Source organism: Podarcis filfolensis (genome assembly GCF_964270895.1).
Source record: "Podarcis filfolensis genome assembly, chromosome: 7".
NCBI lineage: Eukaryota > Metazoa > Chordata > Lepidosauria > Squamata > Lacertidae > Podarcis > Podarcis filfolensis.
In genome coordinates, this window is record NC_139603.1 from 30864276 (window position 1) to 30887305 (window position 23030).

The following is a 23030-nucleotide window of genomic DNA, read 5'->3' on the forward strand; positions in this document are numbered from 1 at the left end:
TGCACAAATAATTGAGAGTTTGAAAATAATAGTTTTGATTCAAAATAAAAGTATTTTGTACAGGGCTAGTATGATGCTGCGTTTAAAATGCTTTTTATGTTACGCTTTCATGGTGGGAGAATCTTCCTGCAGGTCACTTTGGTGTCAAAATATTATGTGGTGAGATGACAATATGCGTTAGTACTGCTGAAGCTGTCAGTGATCTAGATAAAACATACCCCCAAGAAGGATTCAGACTTTGAATCCCAGGGTTGTAGCCATTGGTAGTTCTGTTTGGAGTAGATCCATTGAAATTAATGGTCCTGATAACTTAATTCTATTAATTTCAGTGCATCTACTCTGAGTCTAGTGGAGTTTGATACAACACCTAAACATGGCAGTTACCATGAAAATGTAATCTTACTGATATTATCAAAAATGTGTACTAAATTATAATGTGTGCCACACTCAAGCATTATTTATTTATCTATGGTTTGCTTCGCATGATGCATCCCAGACTAAATAACAATAAAAATATCAACAATAAAAACATGTAACAACAACTTCAGATCCAATTTGGATGTGGAACGTTTTAATAATGTTCTATTATACTTAGTAATAAGCTATTTTCTGAAACAGATAACCTTGCATTCTGTATATTTGAGTATTTATCTTTTGGAAGTATCTGCGGTGTGTTAGTTTGCCTGAAGAAAAACAAGAATGGAAGTTTTTGTTTGGATCTTGCAAATATTTCTGCACCAAAATAGCATGCTCTCATATCAGTTTTTCTACAGTGGTTGCTGTACAGTGGTAGGCCTGTAAATTGTAGGTGTATGAGGAGTCTACTAATAACTCTTAGTGACCATAACAAATTACACATCCCAGGATCCTTGGGAGAAACCATGATTCTTAAAGTGCTTTAAATGTATGGTATGGATCTGATCATTGATGAAAGAATAGTTGGCCCCCATTGTGCAACGTTACCCTAAAAATGAGCACCCTCCTCCTGTTTTGGGCAATGATTATTACTGGTAGCTATCTTTAACCCTAGTTTCTGTTAACTGAGTCCCCCTTATTCTGTACTCATCATAGATAGTATATAGGCATTTCTGTTACCATTTTTTAAAAATAAAACTCACAATTGATAACCCCTGAGTTATATACTGATGCATGGGGAGTGATCCTGCTTAGCACTGGGCTCTCCTTTGCACCCAAGCCCAGCACAAAGCAATACCACCACTCTCCCTTCACATTGCCTGATGCGAAGGGAGAGTGATCCTGGTTTAGCGTTAAGTCCTCACTTTGTGCAGTGCTTCATAGGCTCCCAGCAACCAGTTGGTTGTCTGGTTCTTTGGGAGCTACACAAAGCAGAGATTGAACAAGTGCTACCCTTTCAGTCAAGTCCCAACCACAGTACCCTCAAGGGCCAAATGAGGAAGCCTGGTAGGGCAAGATTGGCATGTGAGCCAGGCATTCCCCACCTCTGCTATATGCAACAAAGGGAGGTTGTTCTCACAAAGTACCATCTCAATAGGATAACAATTATTAGAAGAGCTAATAGTTACATGTCAGTTATTGATCCAATGGACTACATTTTTAAAAAGTCTGTCCCCTAAGAATGTGTCTAAAGATATAGTGGATCTGAACTAAAGCATTCTCAATTTGACCGTCTGATGATGGTTTTTAAAGCCATGCTTGCCTTGAAGAGGAGTCACTATTCTTTACTACTCAGTAATGAGATGCCTTGAGGCTTAGAATACTACTTGCTTTCCTCTCTGTGATCATGACCTTGAATACATTTTAGTTGTCCCTTTCTGAAGTTTAAATGAATTTATTACTCACAAACACATTAACAGCAGGTTGTTCTGAAATGAATATTGTAATCCATGACTAGCCTGGAAGTGTAGTAAAAGCTGCTTCATATAGGAGGTAAAAACAGAGGTGGTAATTTAAAAAGTGTCTGTAATAGGTTAGCCCTGATAAAAAGAAGAGCTTTATTTGTTTTAATTCTTTAAGCTTTTAAAATTTGTAACACTTTGACTATATGTAGTTTAGATGGTCAAAAATTGTTATTGTTGCACATAATTTTATAATAATTTTATCTGTAATTTGTGTCAATCTCAAATTTGTCTTTAAACATAGGTATTCTAATGTTCTGTTTTCCACATTTTGCTAACCAATTGGCGACTAAACTTTGCACTCTCAACATAAAGGGTTAAGTAACTGAAGAAGCTGTATTCCATTTAGGCCTAATGCATTTAAATATGGAAAATAGAATCAGGATTTACCATAAAGCTAGCCCAGTCAGAAGGCCACAAACTGCAGTACTTGATTGAGGTTCAGACTCATAACAGTAAAAAAAAAAAAAAAGTATTATAAAGAATACACTGTTCTCCAGTGATACTGATCAGGCTTAATGCCTCTGACAAAGCCAAGTGGTAGAAATGTGGAGAACCTGAACAACTGTGACCTACATTGGAATTGCAAAGTTGCCAATAAACTATGGGCAGAAGTCAGACAGTGAATCAACTTTACTCACAGACTTATTTGTGAGTTACCTTTTGGTCTTTTAATGATTGGGCAAATTATAAATTACAAATTTTAATAGATTCCTGTTCAGCCTGAAGGCTCCCAGAAGGGCTTACATGATTTAAAAACAAACAAACCCCAATATACCACAACTACTAAAAGTTAGTAGAACAGAAACATCATAAAGATTGAGTCACACTGACGCACATGTCTTAATTCTGTCAGTTGGATTGTGGAGATGTGCTCTTCAGGGAGCTGTTTTTAAAAACTCTTCAGAAACTTCTGCTTTTCCAGAATGCAGCAACTAAAAGTTTGACCAGAGCCAGTTTTTGGAGGAAAGCATGTGATAGCCCCCTTGCCTTTTGCAACAATTCACTGACTTCAGGCCCATTTCAAAGTGTTGACTAGCTTTTTAAGTCCTGTACAGTTAATACTTAAAGAACTGTATCCTCTCATATGAGCCTGCCCACTCATTGTTTGAAGTTACAAGTGTTAGCATCCACACTTTACTATTACATCTGTGATATTTTATATGTAATGATTCAGATATGCCATAACACATGTGTTCTGATAATTTGAAGTTCTTACTCCTAGATGGTGCCAACATCTGTTATGGAGCCTATCCATTTGTGGGGGTGTCAGTTTGTGTGGAACAATATACTTCGGGTTTCAAGTCTGTTGTGTTATATAATTATTCCTTCACTGAAGGTAGAACAGAAATTGTTTGCAATTACCTTGTTTCCTTTGGCTCAGTGGTTTTTAATCCTTGGATTATTGCTGAATGTATGCTACTCTTAATATCCCGACTATTTACATTGAATTAGATTGGATTGCGGGAGGGGGGGTATGCCTTTTAAGTAAAATTTCTGTGCTTCAAAAGTGTATGTTAAAGGTAATTGTGTTCATTTCAGGAAACAAACTAAAAGTCAAATGTGTGGATTATTTTCTCAAAGTGAAAGAGATGACTCCTTCATAGGTTCAACAATCTTGCAGTTCTGAATAATTTTGGGGAGCGAAATCTTGCTTTTGTTTTCCCGGTATGTCTTGACATCACTTAGGAGCTGGGTTCTCTTGTTCACTTCAAAAGGATTCATTAGCAAGGCTCTACAACAGGGGTCAGCAACCTTATTCAGCCGTGGGCCAGTCCACCGTCCCTCAGACCATGTGGTGGGCTGGACTATTTTTTTTGGGGGGGGGGATGAACGAATTCCTGTGCCCCACAAAGAACCCAGAAATGCATTTGAAATAAAAACACACATTCTATTCATGTAAAAACACCAGGCAGGCTTCACAAATAACTCAGAGATGCATTTCAAATAAAAGAACACATTCTACTCATGTAAAAACACGCTGATTCTCAGACCATCCGCGGGCCGGATTGAGAAGGTGATTGGGCCGTATCCGGCCCACGGGCCTTAGGTTGCCTACCCCTGCTCTACAAATTGAGCCTGGCCTTGGGACCAACCGAAAACATGTAGTTTCCAGGGCCTTGCTCCTCCCCTAAAGTGTAGAAATATAATTTCTGACCTCATGGCATGCCTTTGAGACTGAACTTTTATTTTGGCACTGTGTTACTGATGCACTCAAAGCACCTTGGCGGCAGGGCACCAAAATGAACAAATCGAAAAGGGGTTGTCCCTTTCATTGCACTGTGTTTTGAACACTCTGGAAAAGATGCCTGTTGCCTGTTCCACCACCAAGCTTGGGTGGAAGATGGGGATTGGTCATGTGCATCATAGCGTAGCAGAACTGAGGTGACGGCTGCACATTGCGGATGTTTCTGTGCTAGATGACTACACTGAGGAATCATGGGTTAAAGCGTAAATTGTAGAATGCAAGCACCTGTTTGGAACATGAATATAATTGGAACAGAAGTTATAACAGATTTGCTATTTCAGGCAGCTTCATAGCATTGTAAACAACTACCAACAGCCTGTTGGTAGGTTCTAGTAATAACTTTGTCAACTGGGCCTTTGTTATTCTAGATATAATTTAAAAACATTATTTCTTTCTTAAAAACAGGGAATTGTAAATATCGTTAAGGAATCTGTGAAGAGTATTGTTCCAGCTTGGCTTCAGAGATATTTCAGGCAAAGCGAAGAGGAATCCCCAAGTGAACAAAGGAGCTTAGAGGAGAATGTAAACTATCATCCTGCCTTTGAAGATGATGATGCTGACAATACCCTTGAGATTGATGGACGAATTACTCCCGAGCCAACAAGAATTACTTTAGATGGTAGGCTAAATATCTTCTCCAACCTCACAGCTAGTGTCTAACAATTTGTTCTAGAGATCTATTTACAAATATCAAAACATTTTAATGGTTTTCTTAACTGCAAACTGAGGGATGCTATTTTATATACGTCAAATATTCTGTTAAAAGAGAGTAATTACAGACCCCTTGATATTCTGGTGCAAGGGTAGGGAACCTCAACCTACCGGCCAACCTTAGCTTGCCAGGGGTTCAAATTTTCTTCCAAAAGGCCATTTTTAAAACCACACCCATCTCCTAATCTGATGGGCAGATGACGTCAGCAGATGAGCAGGAGACAGGTTTTAGTTTTGCAAGTTCCTGTTCCCTGTGAGGAACAACGCATGCATGGTCGATCTTTGCAGAAAGCAGGATATAATTCCGTCCCCATCAGCTGATGAGCAGGTATTTCAGTCCTGCCAGGTTAAATCCAACTCTGTAATTACTCATCCTCCACAGGCCATCTTTGACAGGTGGTTGAGACCTGATGTCAGTATAAGATCAGAAATAATGGCATTCCCAAGGGTATAAGGAAAGTTTTCTTGTACGCAACCGCGGCCGCGAGGGTGCTTATTGCGACATATTGGAAAAAGGACAAACTCCCTACAAGAGCTGAATGGTTACTCAAATTGACAGAATATGTGGAATTACCATCTCTTTCGGAAAGAATCAGAGACAAGCCCAGACAGGAGTTCATTGTAGAATGGGATAATTTCAATAATTATTTGAAAAGCAGCTGTAACATAAGCATGGTTACATCCTTTGAATTATTTCTGTAAATAGTACATATGAAGGAAAACAATATCGAAATAGAAAAGAGAATTTTCACAAAACAATAATGATAAACTAAAGCAAGATGCTTAATATAAAGGAAAATATGGAGAGGATGGGAAGTCATAGGTTCGCGTAGAAAATACATGGTTGAAATTGTATGTATCTTTTGTGAACATGGTTATCTTTATTGGACTGATCGAAATAAAGATGACTACGTGTTGTATATATATGGAAAACGAATAATAAAGCATTTTAAAAAGTTTTTTAAAAAGATCATAAATAATGGGAGAAATAAAAGTCTTCTTCACCCTCCCCTGCCAAAAATCTTGCCCACCCTGCTCTGGTGTGTGTTACTTCAGCATTATTGTGAAATGTTGGACACAATGTTTCGGCCGACACTATTTTACCTACTAGCATTACCATGCACTGTTTTTTGAGACCAACATTCTAAGCATTGCACTAGTACTCAATTATAATTCTGGGGTTTTAAAACATTTTTTAGTATACCTAGTATGGCAAGAGATGAACAAACACGATCCCTGTCTTGTGTGTTAAATTCAGTGCAATATATATGATCCTGCTGTGTGATAAGGAGATGTGTATCTCTGATTGCTTTACCACTCCCCCCTCCCCCAAAAAAGTTGATGTAGATGTTCAGTAACTTCTGCACAGTAGGGTCTTGGCATCCAAACCTGAACTGAGAGATTTTTAAGTGCTATTCTTTCATGTTCTCATCCATTCTCCTAGTCTGAAATGTTGCTGTGGAATAAAAATTTAATCACCAACAATTAAGTGATAAGCTTACCATTGATCACTACTAATATATATTTTTTTCCAAATGGAACCAAAGCTTTGAACTGATAACTCTTTGCATTGGATGGGTAGCCTCTTTTTTATATTATTATAATTTTATTTATTTATTTCAATTTATATACCACCCTTTATCAAAAGATTCCAGGGTGTTTAAAAACACATTGCTGAACATCAATAATAAAAACCTCATTAAAAACATTGACAGACAGCCTAATATCTTACCATTAGGATTATTGGAAAGAGAAAATGTTAGTCATGCAGTTCCCTTTCCCAGAGATAGGTGAGTAATGCAGTTTATATTCTAGAGAGCTGATACAATTGAACTTGTAGCAAAATATTTTTATAATTATTTACACATGGATAGACAAACAATTGTTTTGTGGCTTTCAAATTACTCAGGGTGGTATTCCTTGCATTTTAGCGTTAACTTGTCATGTTAAAATATTCTGTTGTTATTATTAGGAATCTATTTAAGCACTAGAGTATAGATTGGCATACCCAGGATCATCTTTTGTTTTGTTTTTAACATCGCAACTAATGTTTCACTGTCAGTGCTATCATTTATATTGTGTTGTAGTAATGTAGTACTTGGAAGAAATGTAGTAGCTATTCTCAGATGGATAGATGAAACCATACATGTATGTGGCACAGGTTAAATTTAGCTTATCGTCTATTTTTTACACTTGAAGCTTAGCAATAGAACTAGTGTTGACAGTAAATAGCTTTTGACTGTTCCATATGCATACCTGCAACTTAAGATAATTCTGATTGTTCTGCTTTGTTCCTCTTTAGAGCCCTCGACAAGTAGATCTGGTTTAAGCTTCACAGATATTTTAACAAGACCCTCTCTCCACCGGAGTTATCTTAATTTCAACATCTTGGATTCCCCACCTCCACTTTGTCAACCCTCCACATCATCTGCATTTCCAATTAATAATTCTGGACTTTCACTTGGGAAAGAAATGAAAGATTCTACCTCTCAGCATGATGATGACAACATCTCAACTACAAGTGGCTTTTCTTCGAGAGCATCTGATAAAGGTAGCAAAGTTCACCTGAATCATTAGGGTCTTTTTGTACGATTATTCCATAACGTGACTAGGTTTTGTTATACTGACATCACTTTAGAAGAGATGGTGCACAAATGGCAGATATTAACTGTGCATTTTAAGACTCTGATGTTATTAATGCAATGTTATTTTGGGGGAGTGGGGAGAGGCAGCAGAGTATGGGGGAAGGAAGTTATCCCATGGTCCATCGATGCAGAGAGCCAAATAGATGTGTTAATATATCTATGCTATTTTTCACCCAAAGGACCCCCAAAGCAGTTTGCAAACAACATGAAACACAATTAAGAATAGGAACAGATGAGAGCAGCAACTAATAAAACATAGTAGTATATTTTTAAAAGAACACAGTAACAACAGGAGTCAGCCATCAGAAACTAGTCTTGGAGAAAGAAATTAGGCACTTTTAAAAGCCCATTGGAACAGTATCCACCATTAAGAGCCAGTGTTGTTGTTGTTTTTGCCAGGGTGTGAGTGGAAAAAATACCATATCAGAACTGTTAAGACCTATGTATCATGAATTCCCACTTGTTAAATTAAATATGTTTTCCTTTTGGGAAAGGAAGAGGGTAGAAAACCTCCATAGATCTCAGTTTCTTCCTCCTTTCACTCCATCCCTCACTTCTTTCCCTCCATTCCTTCCTTCTTTCCATGAACTAGATAAAGAAAGTAGTGTATTTTCTTTCAAATAATTTCTGGACTGCATTCAAGTGGTGCTGCAAAATGGGAAATGTAGGGGGACAAAACTTTAATATTGTGGTTATCGTAGTATTAATGATCACTATATTATAATATAAAAAAGGCATTGATGCAGTTGTGTACACATGTTGTCTTTTTAGATATAACAGTTTCAAAAGTTGCTTCAGTACCACCTCTTTGGTCCTCGGAGAGTGAAAGACTTGTCTCCCTTTCTCAGCATTCAGCCACCAGCTCTAAAAAGCCTGGCTTTAATCTGTCTGCTTTTGGAGCACTTTCCCCTGTAAGTACTGCACAACGTTTGCTTTAACTATGTTACTTCTGTATCCATTTTGCTAATTAGATATCAATATGTGTTTGCAGTCACTTGGTAATGCATCAGCTTTTAAGACAAGCCAGCTTGGGAATTCTCCATTTTATCCTGGAAAAACCATGTATGGTGGTGCAGCTGCAGCAGCAAGGCAGTCTAAAGCACGGATTACTCCTTATCAGGTAACAGAAATGCTGGTGATCTATGGAGGATGTGAAAGAAGAAGCTACTTATATTAATAATTCTGATACAACTTTTCACTTTGTACTTTCCATAGTATATGCATACAAGTATTTCATTGTTTTGGTAACAATAACTTTAGTGATGCAGCTCTGGAATACAAACGAATCTCAGCCTGTTCTGGTTCATACGTAACGTTAAGTTATGGCTACTTAAAAAACAGAAATAAGTGCTGTCTCCTTGTGGCTGTGCTGGGGGAGAGGAGTGGGGAACTGTCAAGCCAGAAACTCTGTTGTCACCACCCACCTTTCCACTGGCAGAAATTCACTCTTTAGAGGGTCCACCTGGTGGGCAGGGCAATCTCCTCGCCAGTTCAACTTACCACCAGCCTCACTGCGGGTCACTCTTGCGGGCAGCTCTGGGTACTGTAAAAGAGAAAAGGCGGGAATGCCATTTTGAAAGGGATCATGGCTTAAAATAACTCTAAACAAGTCATTGTTAAACTGTGGTCTTCGAAGCTGCCTTGTGTACCTAAGCCACTTGTTTTCATCATATGTGAAATGATTTTGCTCAACGAAACATAAACTCTAGCAACGACCTTCCTTGTAGCCAAGCAGGAGGAGAAGAGGGAAGGATGGAGTTTGTGAGCCTGAAACTTTGCTCATTCTAGCTCATGCACATAATCTTATACTGGGTTAGGGGCAGGCTTCCTCAACCTCGGCCCTCCGGATGTTTTTGGCCTACAACTCCCATGATCCCTAGCCAGCAGGACCCAGTGGTCAAGGATGATGGGAATTGTAGTCTCAAAACATCTGGAGGGCCGAGGTTGAGGAAGCCTGGTTTAGTGTTACATGTGAACCAGAGCAGTGGTAAAATGTGGCTTAGCATGACTTGCAAATGTCCAAACAGGTTAGTTGCTGAATTTGGATGTGACAATAAAGCATTGCAAGTACGTGTCATGGTGAAACTTGAGTTTGCAGTGTGTGAGGGCATAACAACTATAATTTAAGTTGTAAACTTTTTGTGGGCAAGAACCTGTCATCTGTTCCCTCTGAAACACCTGAAGTCCATGTTCACTGATAATGTATATATGATGGATATTAATATGTATGAGGCCTACAGAAAATACTCTCATTAGGCTACCTGGGCCATGTTGAGTATATTTGAGTCCTTTCTCTCCAAATCCCTTCTAGACCTTTGGAGATCAATATGATAACTGACTGTAATAGTGTGTAGACCCAAAGCTTCAAATCACACAATGTAGCATCCATAATCTTGTTTTTTTAAGACACCAGTAAGAAGGCAGATGAAAGCCAAGCAAGTGAATGCACAATCTTACGGAGTGACAAGTTCTACTGCACGGCGCATTCTGCAGTCTCTGGAGAAGATGTCAAGCCCAATAGCGGTAAATTTCTCTCTTTGAAAAGTTATTTATTCAGTACATAACATGAAGCTTTCTAATCCTGTATTGCATTAGGCAAACTCTTGCTTTGAATACATATAGTTTAACTTACTTCAGTGTTGTTGTTTTTCCAACAGGATGCTAAAAGAATCCCATCTTCTTCATTTTCATCTGTAAGTTAGTCTTCAAACTTTTTTAATGCACGGAGTTGTTGTTGTTTTAATCATGCTTGTTAATTTGGGTGTTTTGTTTTCCAGCCTGCGGAAAGAAGTATGCAGAATATCACTGACTTCCATTCACCAAGGAAAAGGGTAAGTTAACTTCCATGTCTTAGTTGCTTCTAAGTGGTGTAGAACTGTTTTATATTTTATGATTGATACGCAGCAGACATGAAATTGCCTATGGATTTTACTATAGATAGCTGCTGGTATTTGCCTACTTGTGTTTTCAAAAAATCCATTTACTTGGTTTTGAAATTTGGAACCTAGAGCAAATGTTAGTGGAATGCTAAATTAAGCTTTTATAAAACCAGTGTTGTAGTCAATGAATAAATTCATAACTTGCACTACATCTGTATCTTCTGTCTTTAATATACCTATCAGATCTGTTTGTGTCATCCAGACTAAAATGTGCAACAAGGAGAAAACAAGAGGCTTATGTTTACATGCTAGAGGTGCCCTATGTAAGGTTAAAGCTGGCGGAATAAGGCAAAACTTTCACATGGTTTGCTAGATCTTCTGTCCTCAATGAGAGTTGTTGAAGATATCATTGTGGGGGAAATACCATTTTGGAGGCCCTACTCCAAGTGTAACAGACTTTAGGAAACGGTATCTCTTTGTGAATAGTGGGTAGAACCTAATGAAGTCAGTTTTTAAAAAAATCATTTATTTGCAGGATTGGCCAGGTATAAGCAAGCACTCTTTCAGCTTAAATTTGCAGGTTGTTGACTCACACTTGTGCAGAAACATGGAACACTAGCTAACAGGCAACAGAAACTAGAGATGTCAGAAAGAAAACTCTGTACCCAGCTGTCATTAAGTGAAAAAAAGAGGAATTGTCTATTCATACTGTAGTAAATGGTTGGCAGCAGTAATTCTTGGCCAAGAAAGGTTTGCTGGTGATTTGCCACTGAAGTGAGTGGGCTGTCAACAGTCCACTTAATTTCTTGAGTAAAACAGTTACAGATGTCTGTACAGTTGGTATTCTAAAGACCTGGGTCTTCAATCTGGAACTTATCTGCATTAATCAGATAATTATAACTTATTTTTAATGCCTTGAATTGTCCAAACAGTGATACAGAGGTTTTACGGTGAACATCATTTGGAAGTTGCACATTACTTTCAGGGCCTACTTCTATCAAAATAGCCTTTAAAATTCATAATTTTTGTCACTATTTCTGAACAAATAATATTTAGATGCAAACCAGTTTTATTGTAGAGGGCAGGGGGAGAGATCATTACTACATGTAAAGATAAGCAAAAAATTTGTACTCGTTTTGCTATTTTCTGAATACAACACCACAGTGTTGGATTAATACTAGATAGTAGTCATTTGTCTAGTTCAGTGGTTCTCAAACTTTTTTTCACTGGGCCACACTTTCAGAATAAAAATTTTCTCAAGCCATACTGATGTTTGTTTATATATATATATATATATATATATATATATATATATATATATATATATATAAATAATACACAACAAGGATTGTCTTCAGTATCACTTTATGCTCTTGCTCTCATCTTGAAAAGAAATCTATCCATATTATGCAAAGTAGAAAAATACATTTTGATACTATCCTATACTACACTGAAATGTTTTAAGTGTTTCTTTGATTGTCCTTGAATCTTCCCTCCACACTTGCCATCCTCTTCTGCCCCACCAGTATGGTGTGCCACACCCTTTAAGAACCACAGGCTTGCTTTATAAATATAATGGTGATGGGATGTGCTAGAAAAATCACAAAAGGGTCCTGGATTTTCCTTCCCCCTGAGGGTTGCGGGGACCTTGCAAAACAGTGTTGGAAAGGCTGCTGACATTAGCAGAAGGGAAAGTGGCACTGGAGGGAATTTCCCCCTTCCATTAGTAGAACAGCTGGTCCAAGGCACTTCAGTCTATGAAAAGGGACCTTTGCATCCAGCCTGGTGTCTGCATACAACACCCTTTCACACCTGCACACTCCCATTAGGCTGTATTTCATGTGGAAAGTTCATAGAATTACAAAAAGTTGACCATGATGATGTTAGTTTGTCAGACCTGATATCAGATTCCCCTATAGACCTAACCTAATTGGTGCACATGACCCACTCTTTGCACCAATCAAAATGTGCAGAAGAGATATTAGTAGAATGCCAGGATTTTAAAAACCTTCTTAAAATGTTGTCTAAAACCAGTACATCTGAAAGCAGAGTGTTGGACTTGTGATGACATCCATCTCCTGTAGAAAAGGAACTTACTTACCTTTGAAAAGATAGTTCCGCCCACTCACTCCCAACAGACAGGGCTATGCAAATCAGATGTTTAACTGCCATCCTGTGTAGAAGAGAGCTTTCTCCAGTCAGACGCAGCAAGCAGGGAATAACTCCAGAGATGCTTGAATGCTCCTGGATAATATAATGGTACCTCGGGTTACATACGCTTCAGGTTACAGACTCCGCTAGCCCAGAAATAGTACCTCGGGTTAAGAACTTTGTTTCAGGATGAGATCAGAAATTGTGCAGCGGCAGCGGGAGGCCCCATTAGCTAAAGTGGTGCTTCAGGTTAAGAACGGACCTCCAGAACGAATTAAGTATGTAACCGAAGGTAATACTGTAAAGGGACAGCAGCCATTGACAACAAAGATGCAAGATCAAACATGGGTATCCTCTTGCCCAATTAGGACTGACTGAGACCCTTACAGCCGGGTTTTTCAAAAGTAGGTCCCCAGCTGTTGTTGGAAAACAGCTCCCTTCATCCCCAGTGGAGACCCAAGTTTGAGAAACCCTGCCTTACAGCCTGAGACTACCCCCACAACTCCCTCTAGCAGTAAGAAACACTTCTCCAGGGTGGGGAGGAAACCCTTCATGCAGATTAGGAACTTAGCACAGGAAGTGCAGTATTCTCTTTCCCTACAGTAAAAATACATTCACTGTATTAAAAGCTGTATCCGTTCCACGGTGGGAGACCTGAGACACTATCTGCTCCCAGGCATAGAAGTAGACACTTTGTAAAACAGGAATTCAGGTATTGAGCCGTTTCACCAGTATGGCTTTGAAGACTTCCTTTCCCACAGTTTTAGGGCGAAAGGGGTACACAAAGGCAGGGCTTTACTTAGTAAAAATAAAATAAAAATAGAGGAGCTAGTACTCGTATATTGATAACAGTGCCATGAGTGTCAGCACAACATGGCTGACATTACAGCAAAAAAGAAAAGAAGGTGCCGACACTTTACTAGTGAGTACTGTCACAAAAAAGCCATGCATGTAGCTTATCTCTGCAAAAGAAAATTCTGGAACTCTCTTAATTTCCTTGCCAGACATCTCAGTTCAGGTCTGACAGTTAACCTCTTGATGGCAAGGTTTGCGGAAATTTCCTAGCAGCTCCCCAACTAAATGGGAACATTTCATGAGTCTTAGGTAACCATAATTTGTTTTTAAATAAAATTGGTAATAAGGGATGCATTTGTATTTGTTCAAGACCATTGAAACATGTGCATAACCACCTGTAATGATTCTAGGGGTTGCTCGTGCGTAAATCGGCGCCACACCTGGCTGGGTTACCTGGGTGAACTCTTTCTGTCCGGACAGCCACTCACCCGTGGCTGTCTCAATCGCTGGCAGAATCCGTCAGTGGGCGTTTCTTGAACTTCTTCCAGCAAAGAAGCTCTTTGACGCCTAGTCTCCGCCTACTCTCCCCGCACGGAAGCCTTCTGCGCAGGGAGGGTGTGGGCAGCGGAGGACCCGTGCTCTCCCCGCTGGTCTCCGGCGAGGAGTCATGGAGCCACCTCGCCGATTCCCCCATCTGCCCCCCTTCTCCACTGGTGCTACGCTGATTTCATTCCCCAGAAGATGGGCTGCTTCTCTCCCTCCCGGGACGCTCTCCGGAACCCCTCTGGAGCCCTCCCTCTCCCTCTGGCTCCGATGGCAGTTCCCTGACACCACCTTTCATGTACAGACATGGGGGGTGTACATACATACATAGCATTGCCCAGCTTTATTCAAATTGGTTTTGATTAACTCAACACTGTTTCATTTAAAGGCTGAATCCCATTATCCTCCAGTCCAGAAGCTTGTGACTCCGAAGACCGTTCCACTGTCAATGAGTCGTTCACAATATTTTAAACCATCTCTACCATCTGCTACTGAATCAGGCAAGATTCGACAGAGAATAGAGATGAACCATAAGGTATGTATGACTGTACACCATCTTTAACCACAAGCTCCCTCTTCCCCAATACCATCACACCCTGATCTGATTGGGCAACCTAGTGGCTGCTTTACAGTTTAAACGCTCACACACTTCCTTATGACAGTATCAGTCTGATAACTAGGATTCCAGTGGATCCCTTTAAAAGTTGTAGCTGGATAAAAAGTTAATAATTGATTTCACAATTAATCTAGTTCAACATGGGGGGGATGGGACATTTTATTGGTATCTCATTCCAAACACACAGTCTAACACAGAAGCTTCTAGGGCACAATGTTATCTTGAAATTCCTCATTGGGCTATCAGGAAGCCCTAGAGGAGAAAGTGGGAGAGATGAATAGGTGAAATACTATGCTCAAAACTAAATAATCACAGTAGTCCAAAGAACCCCAGTAGCCTGTTGTTATTATTATTATTATTATTATTATTATTATTATTATTATTATACTTTACTTTACTTTACTTTACTTTACTTTACTTTACTTTACTTTACTTTACTTACAAACTAGAATCCAGTGTTGCAGCTTTGCACTATACAAGAAGACTTCTGCATCACGATAAACTCAACTTGCAGAATTAATGGAGCAGAATTAACCTCCAGGATAAAATTTACACCTGGGTTGAACAGTGCTTAGTAATAGGGTTTGGTTTGGGGGGGTATACACAGAAATGTTCAGAATTATTTTATGGAAACTGAAAGCGTATAAGCCAGTGCTCTTTAAGTGATAGAACTACAAAAAATGAAATTTATGATGCAGAGAAAATGCAGGGTTATTTTGAGAACTTGCTGATGACAGAAAAGGCTTAGGTATTTTGCAGCGTTACCTTTCCATTTATTTCAATACGGTAGATTGGACTCCTGATGGGATTAGGGTTGATTTTTTTTTATTAAAAAAATGAAAAGGAGGGAGGAAGAAGAAACCTAGAACAAAAGACCCCAATAATTGTTGAGAAGTTCATGGAGTATGACATGGGTAAGATTTACTAATGAGGTTGTACAAATATTTCAAGTTGCAAAAACCACACTAGCTTGCTTTTAAGTTGGCAGAAGTTTTTGAAAAGGAAATTCTTTTCACATTTTCTGCATTTTGTATCTCAGAATGTATCAGAGAAATTAAGTTCATTCTACTGTATTCAATCATAGGTACTTAATTTTCCTGTTGAAAATAAATGAACTCGCTTATTTTCTGAGGGTTGCATCTAATGGCAGCTTTGCACTAGTGGAAGCTCTTCTGCTTGTGAAAGGCAGGGGAACCTGCCAGCCCCCCTTACCAATTGCAGCCCATTGCACCATTACCCATACAGTTCTGGAGGGTCTCCCAACCCTGACCAGAAATTTGGGGGAAACAGGGCTGCACTGGGTAGGAGGGAATTGGTGAAAATCAAGTGTCCTACCTTGCAGAAGTGCTTCCACTACCGCAGAGCCGCTATTGGATCTAGCCCTATCTCTGTGATCCTGCAGAATGTTATGTGGAGTAGGTAATTGCTGTAGACAGGCATTGTCACATGAACCTTGCTCACAAGAAATACAGCTTGTGGTGGAAGAGATTTATTTGGATAACTTCAGGCAGCAGGGGGCAGTAAAGGAGTACTTCTGCAAAAAGCCATATAAAGCTTAAGTGTACATGAGAAAGGCATTTGCGTAAACAAGGATCAGTAGCTTCCTGTTACATGCTCCAACGTTTAGTCTCTTTTTTTTAGGAATAGCGAATCAGAAAAAAAAGTATTAAAACCTAAAGTATTTTTTTATCCTTTACAGGGAGTACAAGAGAAAAATCTGGCAGCAGAGCAGAAGATAGAATCACCAGAAAGGTATGTGATGTATATACTAAATCTAAAAGACATATTATAATTGCTCTTATGGGTTTTTCATTAGTACCCTGTTCATTTGTCCCTTATGCAAAGGAGACAATTAAATAATAGGCATAATAACACAGATATGTTTATGTAAAAAGTTTCCAGAGGAGTACCTGTGTTAGTTTTGTGTTGCGAAAACAGTAAAGAGTCTTGTGGCACCTTGAAGACTACAGTGCTAGTATGGCATGGATTAGAATCCACTTCATTCGCAATACAATTCTCCAAGTCTATATACGCACTGGGGCATGGATTTGAAGGCTCTGAGGTCAGAGGAAAAGGAAATGCAAGAAGGGCAGTCAGTGTTTCAAGTGCCGCAAGACTCTTCTCTGTTTTTACTTAGGAAACAGAAGTTCACATTTAACGCTGTGCCAAACCATGGCTTAATGTGAATGTGCTAGCTGCTGAGATCGCATCTGCTTTCTTCCTCCCTGGTCCTTTAAGCTCAACTCAGCAAGTCAGCTGTAATTCCCCCCCCCCCCCATTTTTTTGCTTTCGTTTTCCCCTCTTGCTAATTTTTGCCACTTTGCCATTTTGGGCAGCGTCGCTTATCCCCCCCCCCCCAAATATATATTGATATATCACTATTATCAGTTTGCATATGCATCCTTTGTTGCTGCTTTGTTTGTAGGACCCCACAAAGCTATATAACATATATTTGATTCTCTGTCAGCAGCATCACAAACCCCAGGTTCAGTACCTCTGCAACCAACGGGCTTCCTCCTTCAGTAGGAGTTGGTGGCGGCAAAATGAGAAGGGAAAGAGGTGTCCACTATGTATCAAAACCTGCACAAGAGGAGGTAAGAATATTTGTTCAACTACACTCTCTCTCTGTGTGTGTGTGTGTGTGTGTGAGAGAGAGAGAGAGAGAGAGAGAGAGAGAGAGAGAGAGAGAGAACAATGTGTATGCATGAATGAAATTGGAGTAGTATGGAGCTTCAAAGCTGTTTATTCACAGCCTGATTGAATGGACAAACTTAGTATTGTAGTCACTGGATGGAATCCAACCTAGGGCAAATGTTCAGCACAGCAGCCCAAGGATTTTTCTATGTCCAATGGCACACCTTCCTCCTGGGCACCCCTAAAGCTATTCCACGACTTCTCCCAACCTTCTGGAGTAGATTTGTGGAGGATGAGGAGGGGTGAAAGTCCTATTGCACAAGTGGGAATTCTTGCGCTGACAGGACTCGCTAGTAGAATACTGTCCATTAGATTTAGACAGCTTTCCAAGCCTATGCTCTGCTTTGTAGCAGAATATAGGATTTATATGCAGGGTTCATACTCCAATTTAGGAATGGAAGAGGAGGGGAAAGTATTCTAATAATATAGGAGCGCTCTGCAAGGTGGCTGGGTGTGGCTGTGTATAGCACTAATCAGCACCAAGTCACAGCAGCAGAAAGTTATAGCTCACTAGGTTTTTATAAATAATAATAATTATAGTCCACCCATCTGGCCGGGTTTCCCATGTTTTGAGACATAGGTACAATTCATGGTATATTGCTTTAGCTATTACTGAGGAAGGCTCTGTTTCTGCGGCAGGTATAGGAGGGCACATGAGCTATAAAACAGTCCTGTATCACCCCAAATTTCATTTATTGTGGTGCTTTTATTTACCCTGTATGTACTTTTGGTGTGGTGTTGTTGTTGTTTTTTAGTTCTTTAGGATTTCATTGATAAGGTCAACAACAGTTTCATTACTTGTTGGGTTGCTTTCATTTTTTCCTGCCGAAATAGGCTGAGTAGAACTAAAATGTAGGTTTCAGTGGAACTTGGAAAACAATTGCATCATTGTTGCATTCTAGGAAATTGATATGCCAGTGCTACCAGAAATATCTTTGCCCATCAGCACGTCATCTTTGCCAAACTTCAGCTTTGGCCTGCTTGCTAGCAGTACTACTGTCTCATCGACGCCTGTCAGTTCTGCGCAATCAGTGGCTAAAAAGGTAATTTGTGCCTGAATCAAGGTTTTGCTTGCATACTCTACCTGTTCTCTCCCGTAGATTCACCCAAACCCTTTCTCTATTCACCTGACTTTAATTTTCAGCCATGTGCTATTTGAGAATCCTTTAAAGGACAGCCCCACCCCTCACTGTCCCTTTCTTTGCCCACCCTGCGTGTGTCTGTCTGTCTGGAATGTATCCTTGAACTGTGAGAATGCTGCTTGCCTGGATGGAGAGAGGGTGCCTCTGACTTCTGCATGGCTAGGATGTAAGAGTTGCATTGGTTGCTTCACCCACTTTTGTTTCTGGTCCCAGCCCTTCACTGGCGTGCAATCTGTAAAAAAATTGTCCCAAGGCAGTTCGTGCTTTGGGCTTTGTAGCACCCCTACGGTAATGGTTCATGATAAATGATTGTTGATGGTAACATGGTTGCCATATTGGTGATATCAAGGCAAATGTTTTTTCTCTTTCTTAAAAAAAACTGGCTTTTTATGCTTGTGTCAGCTACTCTGAGCTGCTGCATAGCAAGCTCTTTATGGGGGTGGCCTTGTTCAGTGCAACAGTTTGTCAAAAGTTTACGCAGCAAGCTTTATGGAGATAAGGCTTCAGTTCTCTTTGTAGGTTTTTCCCCTTTGGCAGTTACAAGAGCTAAGAAGTTAGGAGCTCAGAAACAGAATGGGTATTGTCAACAACAGCCATGTCCCCAAAATAATCCCGGAAACTGTTGTTTGTTAAGGGTTTCCTACCAGTTCTCAGCAGTCTTTGCAAACTGCAGTTCCCAGGATTTATTGGGGGAAGCCACGACCATTAAAGTAGTGTAAGAAAGAGTGCTTTCAGGGTATGCTGTGGATGTGGCCCTACTGCTATAAACATTCACACAATTGCTGTGTCTTATTACAAACTGCTTTTGAAACTCTCCCCAGTCTTCTAAACATCTTGTCATATGTTGTATAGTGTATAGGCAGAGAAAAGGACAGCTGCTGTTTGAGAAACGGAATGGGTTGCTTTGGATCCATGCCAAAAGTCACCTTCCTAATTTGAGCACATTTGTTTTTGCATTATTAACCAGTGACTTGTAATTCACTTCATTCAAGCTATTAAAATGCATTTCTTTTAAATAATTAGGTGCAACCAGCCAGTAATGCTAGCAGTCCTGTGTACAGATTTTCATCTCCAATTGTAAAATCGACAGAAGCAGAAGTGCTGCCATCAGTGTCTGTAAGTAAAAAATGCATAAGTAAAACTTGTGACAGAAGAAAGACAGGAATGATAGAGATAAAAATATGTTTAATACTCACCTTGGAAATTCAATGTTAGGAACCAGAAATCTGCAGGCTGTTGTTTTCTTTTGACTTCTAAATTTTATCCCCTGCCAGGCTGGTGCATTCAAATTTAGTGTTCCTGTTGCAAAATCATCTGATCCTTCAGGATCCAAGGATACCCCAGTATTGACTCAGAGTAATGCAGGTAATGAAGTTGGCATTTAATGCAAACATTTTCTCCAGGCAGGGAATTAAGATTGAATTTTGGTTAGGCTTTTAAAACTTTATATTCTGTGTGACATCAGAAGCAAATGTATTCCCGGCCTCCATTCTGAGTACAATCCAGTTTAAATAGAACCTTATCCAAGCATATGTGTCTGACTTCCAATGAAATATATCATTTATCTTCTATGGACAGCAAGTTGTTTGTGCTTCATCCAGTAAGCTACCTTATGGAAATTTTTAAGATGGGTTCTGTGTAGACAGGTGTGTGTTTGTATGTGTGTTGGTGGATCCTCATAAGTACACACAACAGGGGCCGAGCCATGAACCTTGTAAAAGGTTCTTCACCTATTATTTTCTTCACACCTGCAGCGGTCAATAGCATCAGCAGTAAGAGAGATCATGAGTATGATGGTCCCTTTAAGCCTGCAAAAATCCTGAAAGAAGGAAGTGTGCTGGATATTTTAAAGAGTCCTGGTGAGTCGGTTGATGAGATTTCATTTAGTGTTAAGTGATAACTGACAATGAGACCCGTAATCTTAGGGCCTTGGTTTTGAGTCTTGACAACTGCAGGGAGTTGGACTAGATAACCCTCAGGGTCACTTCCGACTCTACAGTTCTATGATTCTATGATTTATATGTCACTTTAAAGAAAACAGTTGTAGGAATGTTGCAGTGTAATAAGCGTTCTATCAGTGCCAGCATTTCTGCTTGCCCTTAGGAATGATTTTCCCTCTCTTCCTCTGTTGGCAGGGGGGGCAGGTTCTCAGAGCCAAATGGGGGGGAGGGGGAGAGGAGGCGGAAAGCCTCATTGCTTTGATGGAAGTAGTTGTATGGGCTTCTGCTAGCAGGATCAGGCAGTTAAATCTGGCCCTCTATATATTTTCTTAATCCGGTCTCATATATAATACCAATAATGCCAATTTTTGAAAAAAAGAATAGCCACATTGAGAAGAGAGTATTGTCTCCAACTTTCAAATATATTGCCAGCTTCCTTTAGGAAAAGGGAATTTCAAATCAATTTCCATTGTTACCTACATTTCTCGTTGCTAGACTCAAGATAAATCTGGATAACATAAATTTTAGAATGTGGACCTTTCATTGGTTTGGTATTAATAACAAAGGTTTCAAACTCAGATTTCTGTATACATTTCTGATTTGTTCAATAATTTGGTTGGAAAAGAGACTGCAAGTGCCAACAATATGTATGCATATTTGTGTAAGGGTTTCATGTTATGTGCAGTGATTTTTACCATATTATGATAGCCATTCTTCTTACCCAGCTATTTCTGTGCCTGCATAACTATATGCGCAGTATGGTTCATCAATGAATCTTCTGTTTTAAAATCGTTTGCTTGGCTTTCCTGTAAAAGTAGAGTCTTTGTTAGGAACTCAGACTATTTTCTTTTCTCTTTCTTAGGCTTTGCATCTTCAACCACATACTCATCCGCAGCCGCGCCACCTGTTACAGCAAGCACAGTAGTTTATACAAGGCCTGCAATAAGTACTTTCTCCGGAACTGTTTCAGGACTTGGAGATGCTTTGAAACAAGGGTCAGCCCATTGGCAGTGCGATACGTGTCTTGTGCAAAACAAGCTGGCAGATAACAAATGTGTAGCCTGCCAAGCCGCTAAAGTGCCGATGTCAGATGGTACTAAGCAGACTGGTACTCAGTTTAACTCAGCCTTGAAAGCAGCTCATTCTACAAAGGGGACACAGGGCTTTGGAGACAAGTTTAAGGCAGCAGCTGGAACTTGGGACTGTGATACTTGCTTGGTCCAGAACAAACCGGAGGCTACAAAATGTGTGGCATGTGAGACACCAAAACCTGGGACAGGAGTAAAACCAGCCTTTGTGTTTCCTGCAGTCACAGACAATGTAACAACAGTGACTTCCTCCTCTGGCTCTACTGATCTCACAGTCAGTTTTGGATTTGGAGACAAATTCAAGAAGCCAAAAGATGCTTGGGAATGTTCTGTGTGCTTAGTGTCAAATAAGGCAGAGGATAGCAAATGTGTTGCCTGTCAGTCGGACAAACCAGGTGAGTTTGCCGTATTTGGTCATTGATTAGGGTGGGACATATCCAGCTATAATCCTAAACATCTTTATTACGGCATGGAACTTAGTTTTGAGGAAACAGGCATTGTGCTGTGTGAAGAACCCTATGTTGAGAAGAAAACAATAGAGGGCACCACTGAATATTTACTGGAGTGTTAATATGTAAGAACATACAGGAAGTACAGACTAACATTTCATGCGTGGGTTCCGTTCCTGGCCCCTGCGCTCACAAGCGGAGCGTGCCCCACCTTCATTTTGGATCCAAAAGGACCCACGTGTCTGTGATTGCATACCATTCGGACGCACCTAAAATGGTCACCACCTGTATTTGAGTGCTAGTCCCACTTGCAGTGTAGCCTTATCTACCAATTGGTGGGCTCTGTGTTGCTCCCGGACAGGAGGAAAGAAGTTAAATGACACCGAGGGTTGGGTCAGAGAAAGAGTTCTTTACTCCTGCTCTCCGGATAGCAGAAGGCACTTGCGTGGTCAGTCCACAGCAAGTCCAAAGAAATGAGAGATTTCATGCAGTATATATATCCTCCAGGCACCCTCTCCCCCCTTCCCCAGGAATCCAGACACATCAGCTTGTACACACAGGTTGACATCACAGATGTCCCTGCTCCGGCACTCTTAACCATAAAAGGGTTTTCCTTCCTGTACTTCTGACCATAAAAGGATATTCCTGTTCCTATACTCTTATCTTGGAGCAAGAGGTCACCAACTCCAAGAACACACTCTGGCGCTGTTCCCGGACTAGGTCTGTGCGTCTTTGTGATCAGTACGTAAGATAAGACTGTTCTACTGGTACAGTCAAGGCCATCCTTGCCTTCACAAACTGATAAAGGAGAGGGCTCTGAGCACTTGTCTATACAGCCGGGTTTTTGTTTATACATTGACTCAGAGCTCAAGTTAATGGATTTTAGCTAAGGAAAAATAGGGATTTTGGTGCCTATTTCAAACTGCCTGCACAGTCAGTTTTGGGTTTGGGAAACCCATTCCTTCAGCAGTAGATCCATTGAAGTTAGGGGGCATGACTAACTTAGGTTAATTAATTTCAGTGGGTGGGATTCACCTAATGTACCCTGTCAGCAGAAGCCCTGCACAACGACTTCAGCTTTCACAACAGGGCCCCTCGCCTCATGTCCATGAAATTGGCTCAGGTTGGTGTTTCAGGAGACACCCCCCCCCCCCCGGGACAGCATGGTGGGGGTAATTATTCCATTTGGCAAGCTGCAACACTTGCACAAACAGAACATTTTTAATAGTGCATTGCTCAGTTCCACCTACTG

At 40.2% G+C, this 23030-nt stretch overlaps 1 protein-coding gene and 1 long non-coding RNA gene across 10 annotated transcripts in view; one reads left to right on the plus strand and one right to left on the minus strand.

Moving 5' to 3' along the window:
* NUP153 (nucleoporin 153) overlaps positions 1–23030 on the plus strand; it is a 42542-nt gene that overhangs the window by 7863 nt on the left and 11649 nt on the right. For 3 of the 6 annotated variants that reach the window (XM_083623694.1, XM_083623690.1, XM_083623691.1), the window contains exons 2-16: positions 4531–4744; positions 7139–7387; positions 8253–8392; positions 8473–8601; positions 9888–10004; positions 10139–10174; positions 10259–10312; positions 14238–14384; positions 16165–16217; positions 16933–17059; positions 18062–18202; positions 19325–19417; positions 19576–19666; positions 20056–20160; positions 21104–21724. In XM_083623694.1, coding sequence (XP_083479820.1) covers positions 4531–4744; positions 7139–7387; positions 8253–8392; positions 8473–8601; positions 9888–10004; positions 10139–10174; positions 10259–10312; positions 14238–14384; positions 16165–16217; positions 16933–17059; positions 18062–18202; positions 19325–19417; positions 19576–19666; positions 20056–20160; positions 21104–21724 — 2317 coding nt within the window. The remainder of the gene's footprint in view (positions 1–4530; positions 4745–7138; positions 7388–8252; positions 8393–8472; positions 8602–9887; positions 10005–10138; positions 10175–10258; positions 10313–14237; positions 14385–16164; positions 16218–16932; positions 17060–18061; positions 18203–19324; positions 19418–19575; positions 19667–20055; positions 20161–21103; positions 21725–23030) is intronic. The other 3 variants (XM_083623695.1, XM_083623692.1, XM_083623693.1) reach the window with 1 other exon arrangement.
* On the minus strand, positions 4760–12455 carry LOC310767188. 4 transcript variants are annotated; one of them, XR_014550686.1, is made up of 4 exons: positions 12369–12455; positions 10114–10259; positions 8906–9024; positions 4760–6292 (listed from the first exon to the last, which is right to left on the minus strand). It is a non-coding gene; the product is annotated as an uncharacterized lncRNA (long non-coding RNA). The 4 variants fall into 4 exon arrangements; XR_014550687.1 differs by lacking the exon at positions 4760–6292 and adding an exon at positions 8483–8621 and having other exon boundaries at positions 8982–9024; XR_014550688.1 differs by lacking the exon at positions 4760–6292 and adding an exon at positions 8487–8621.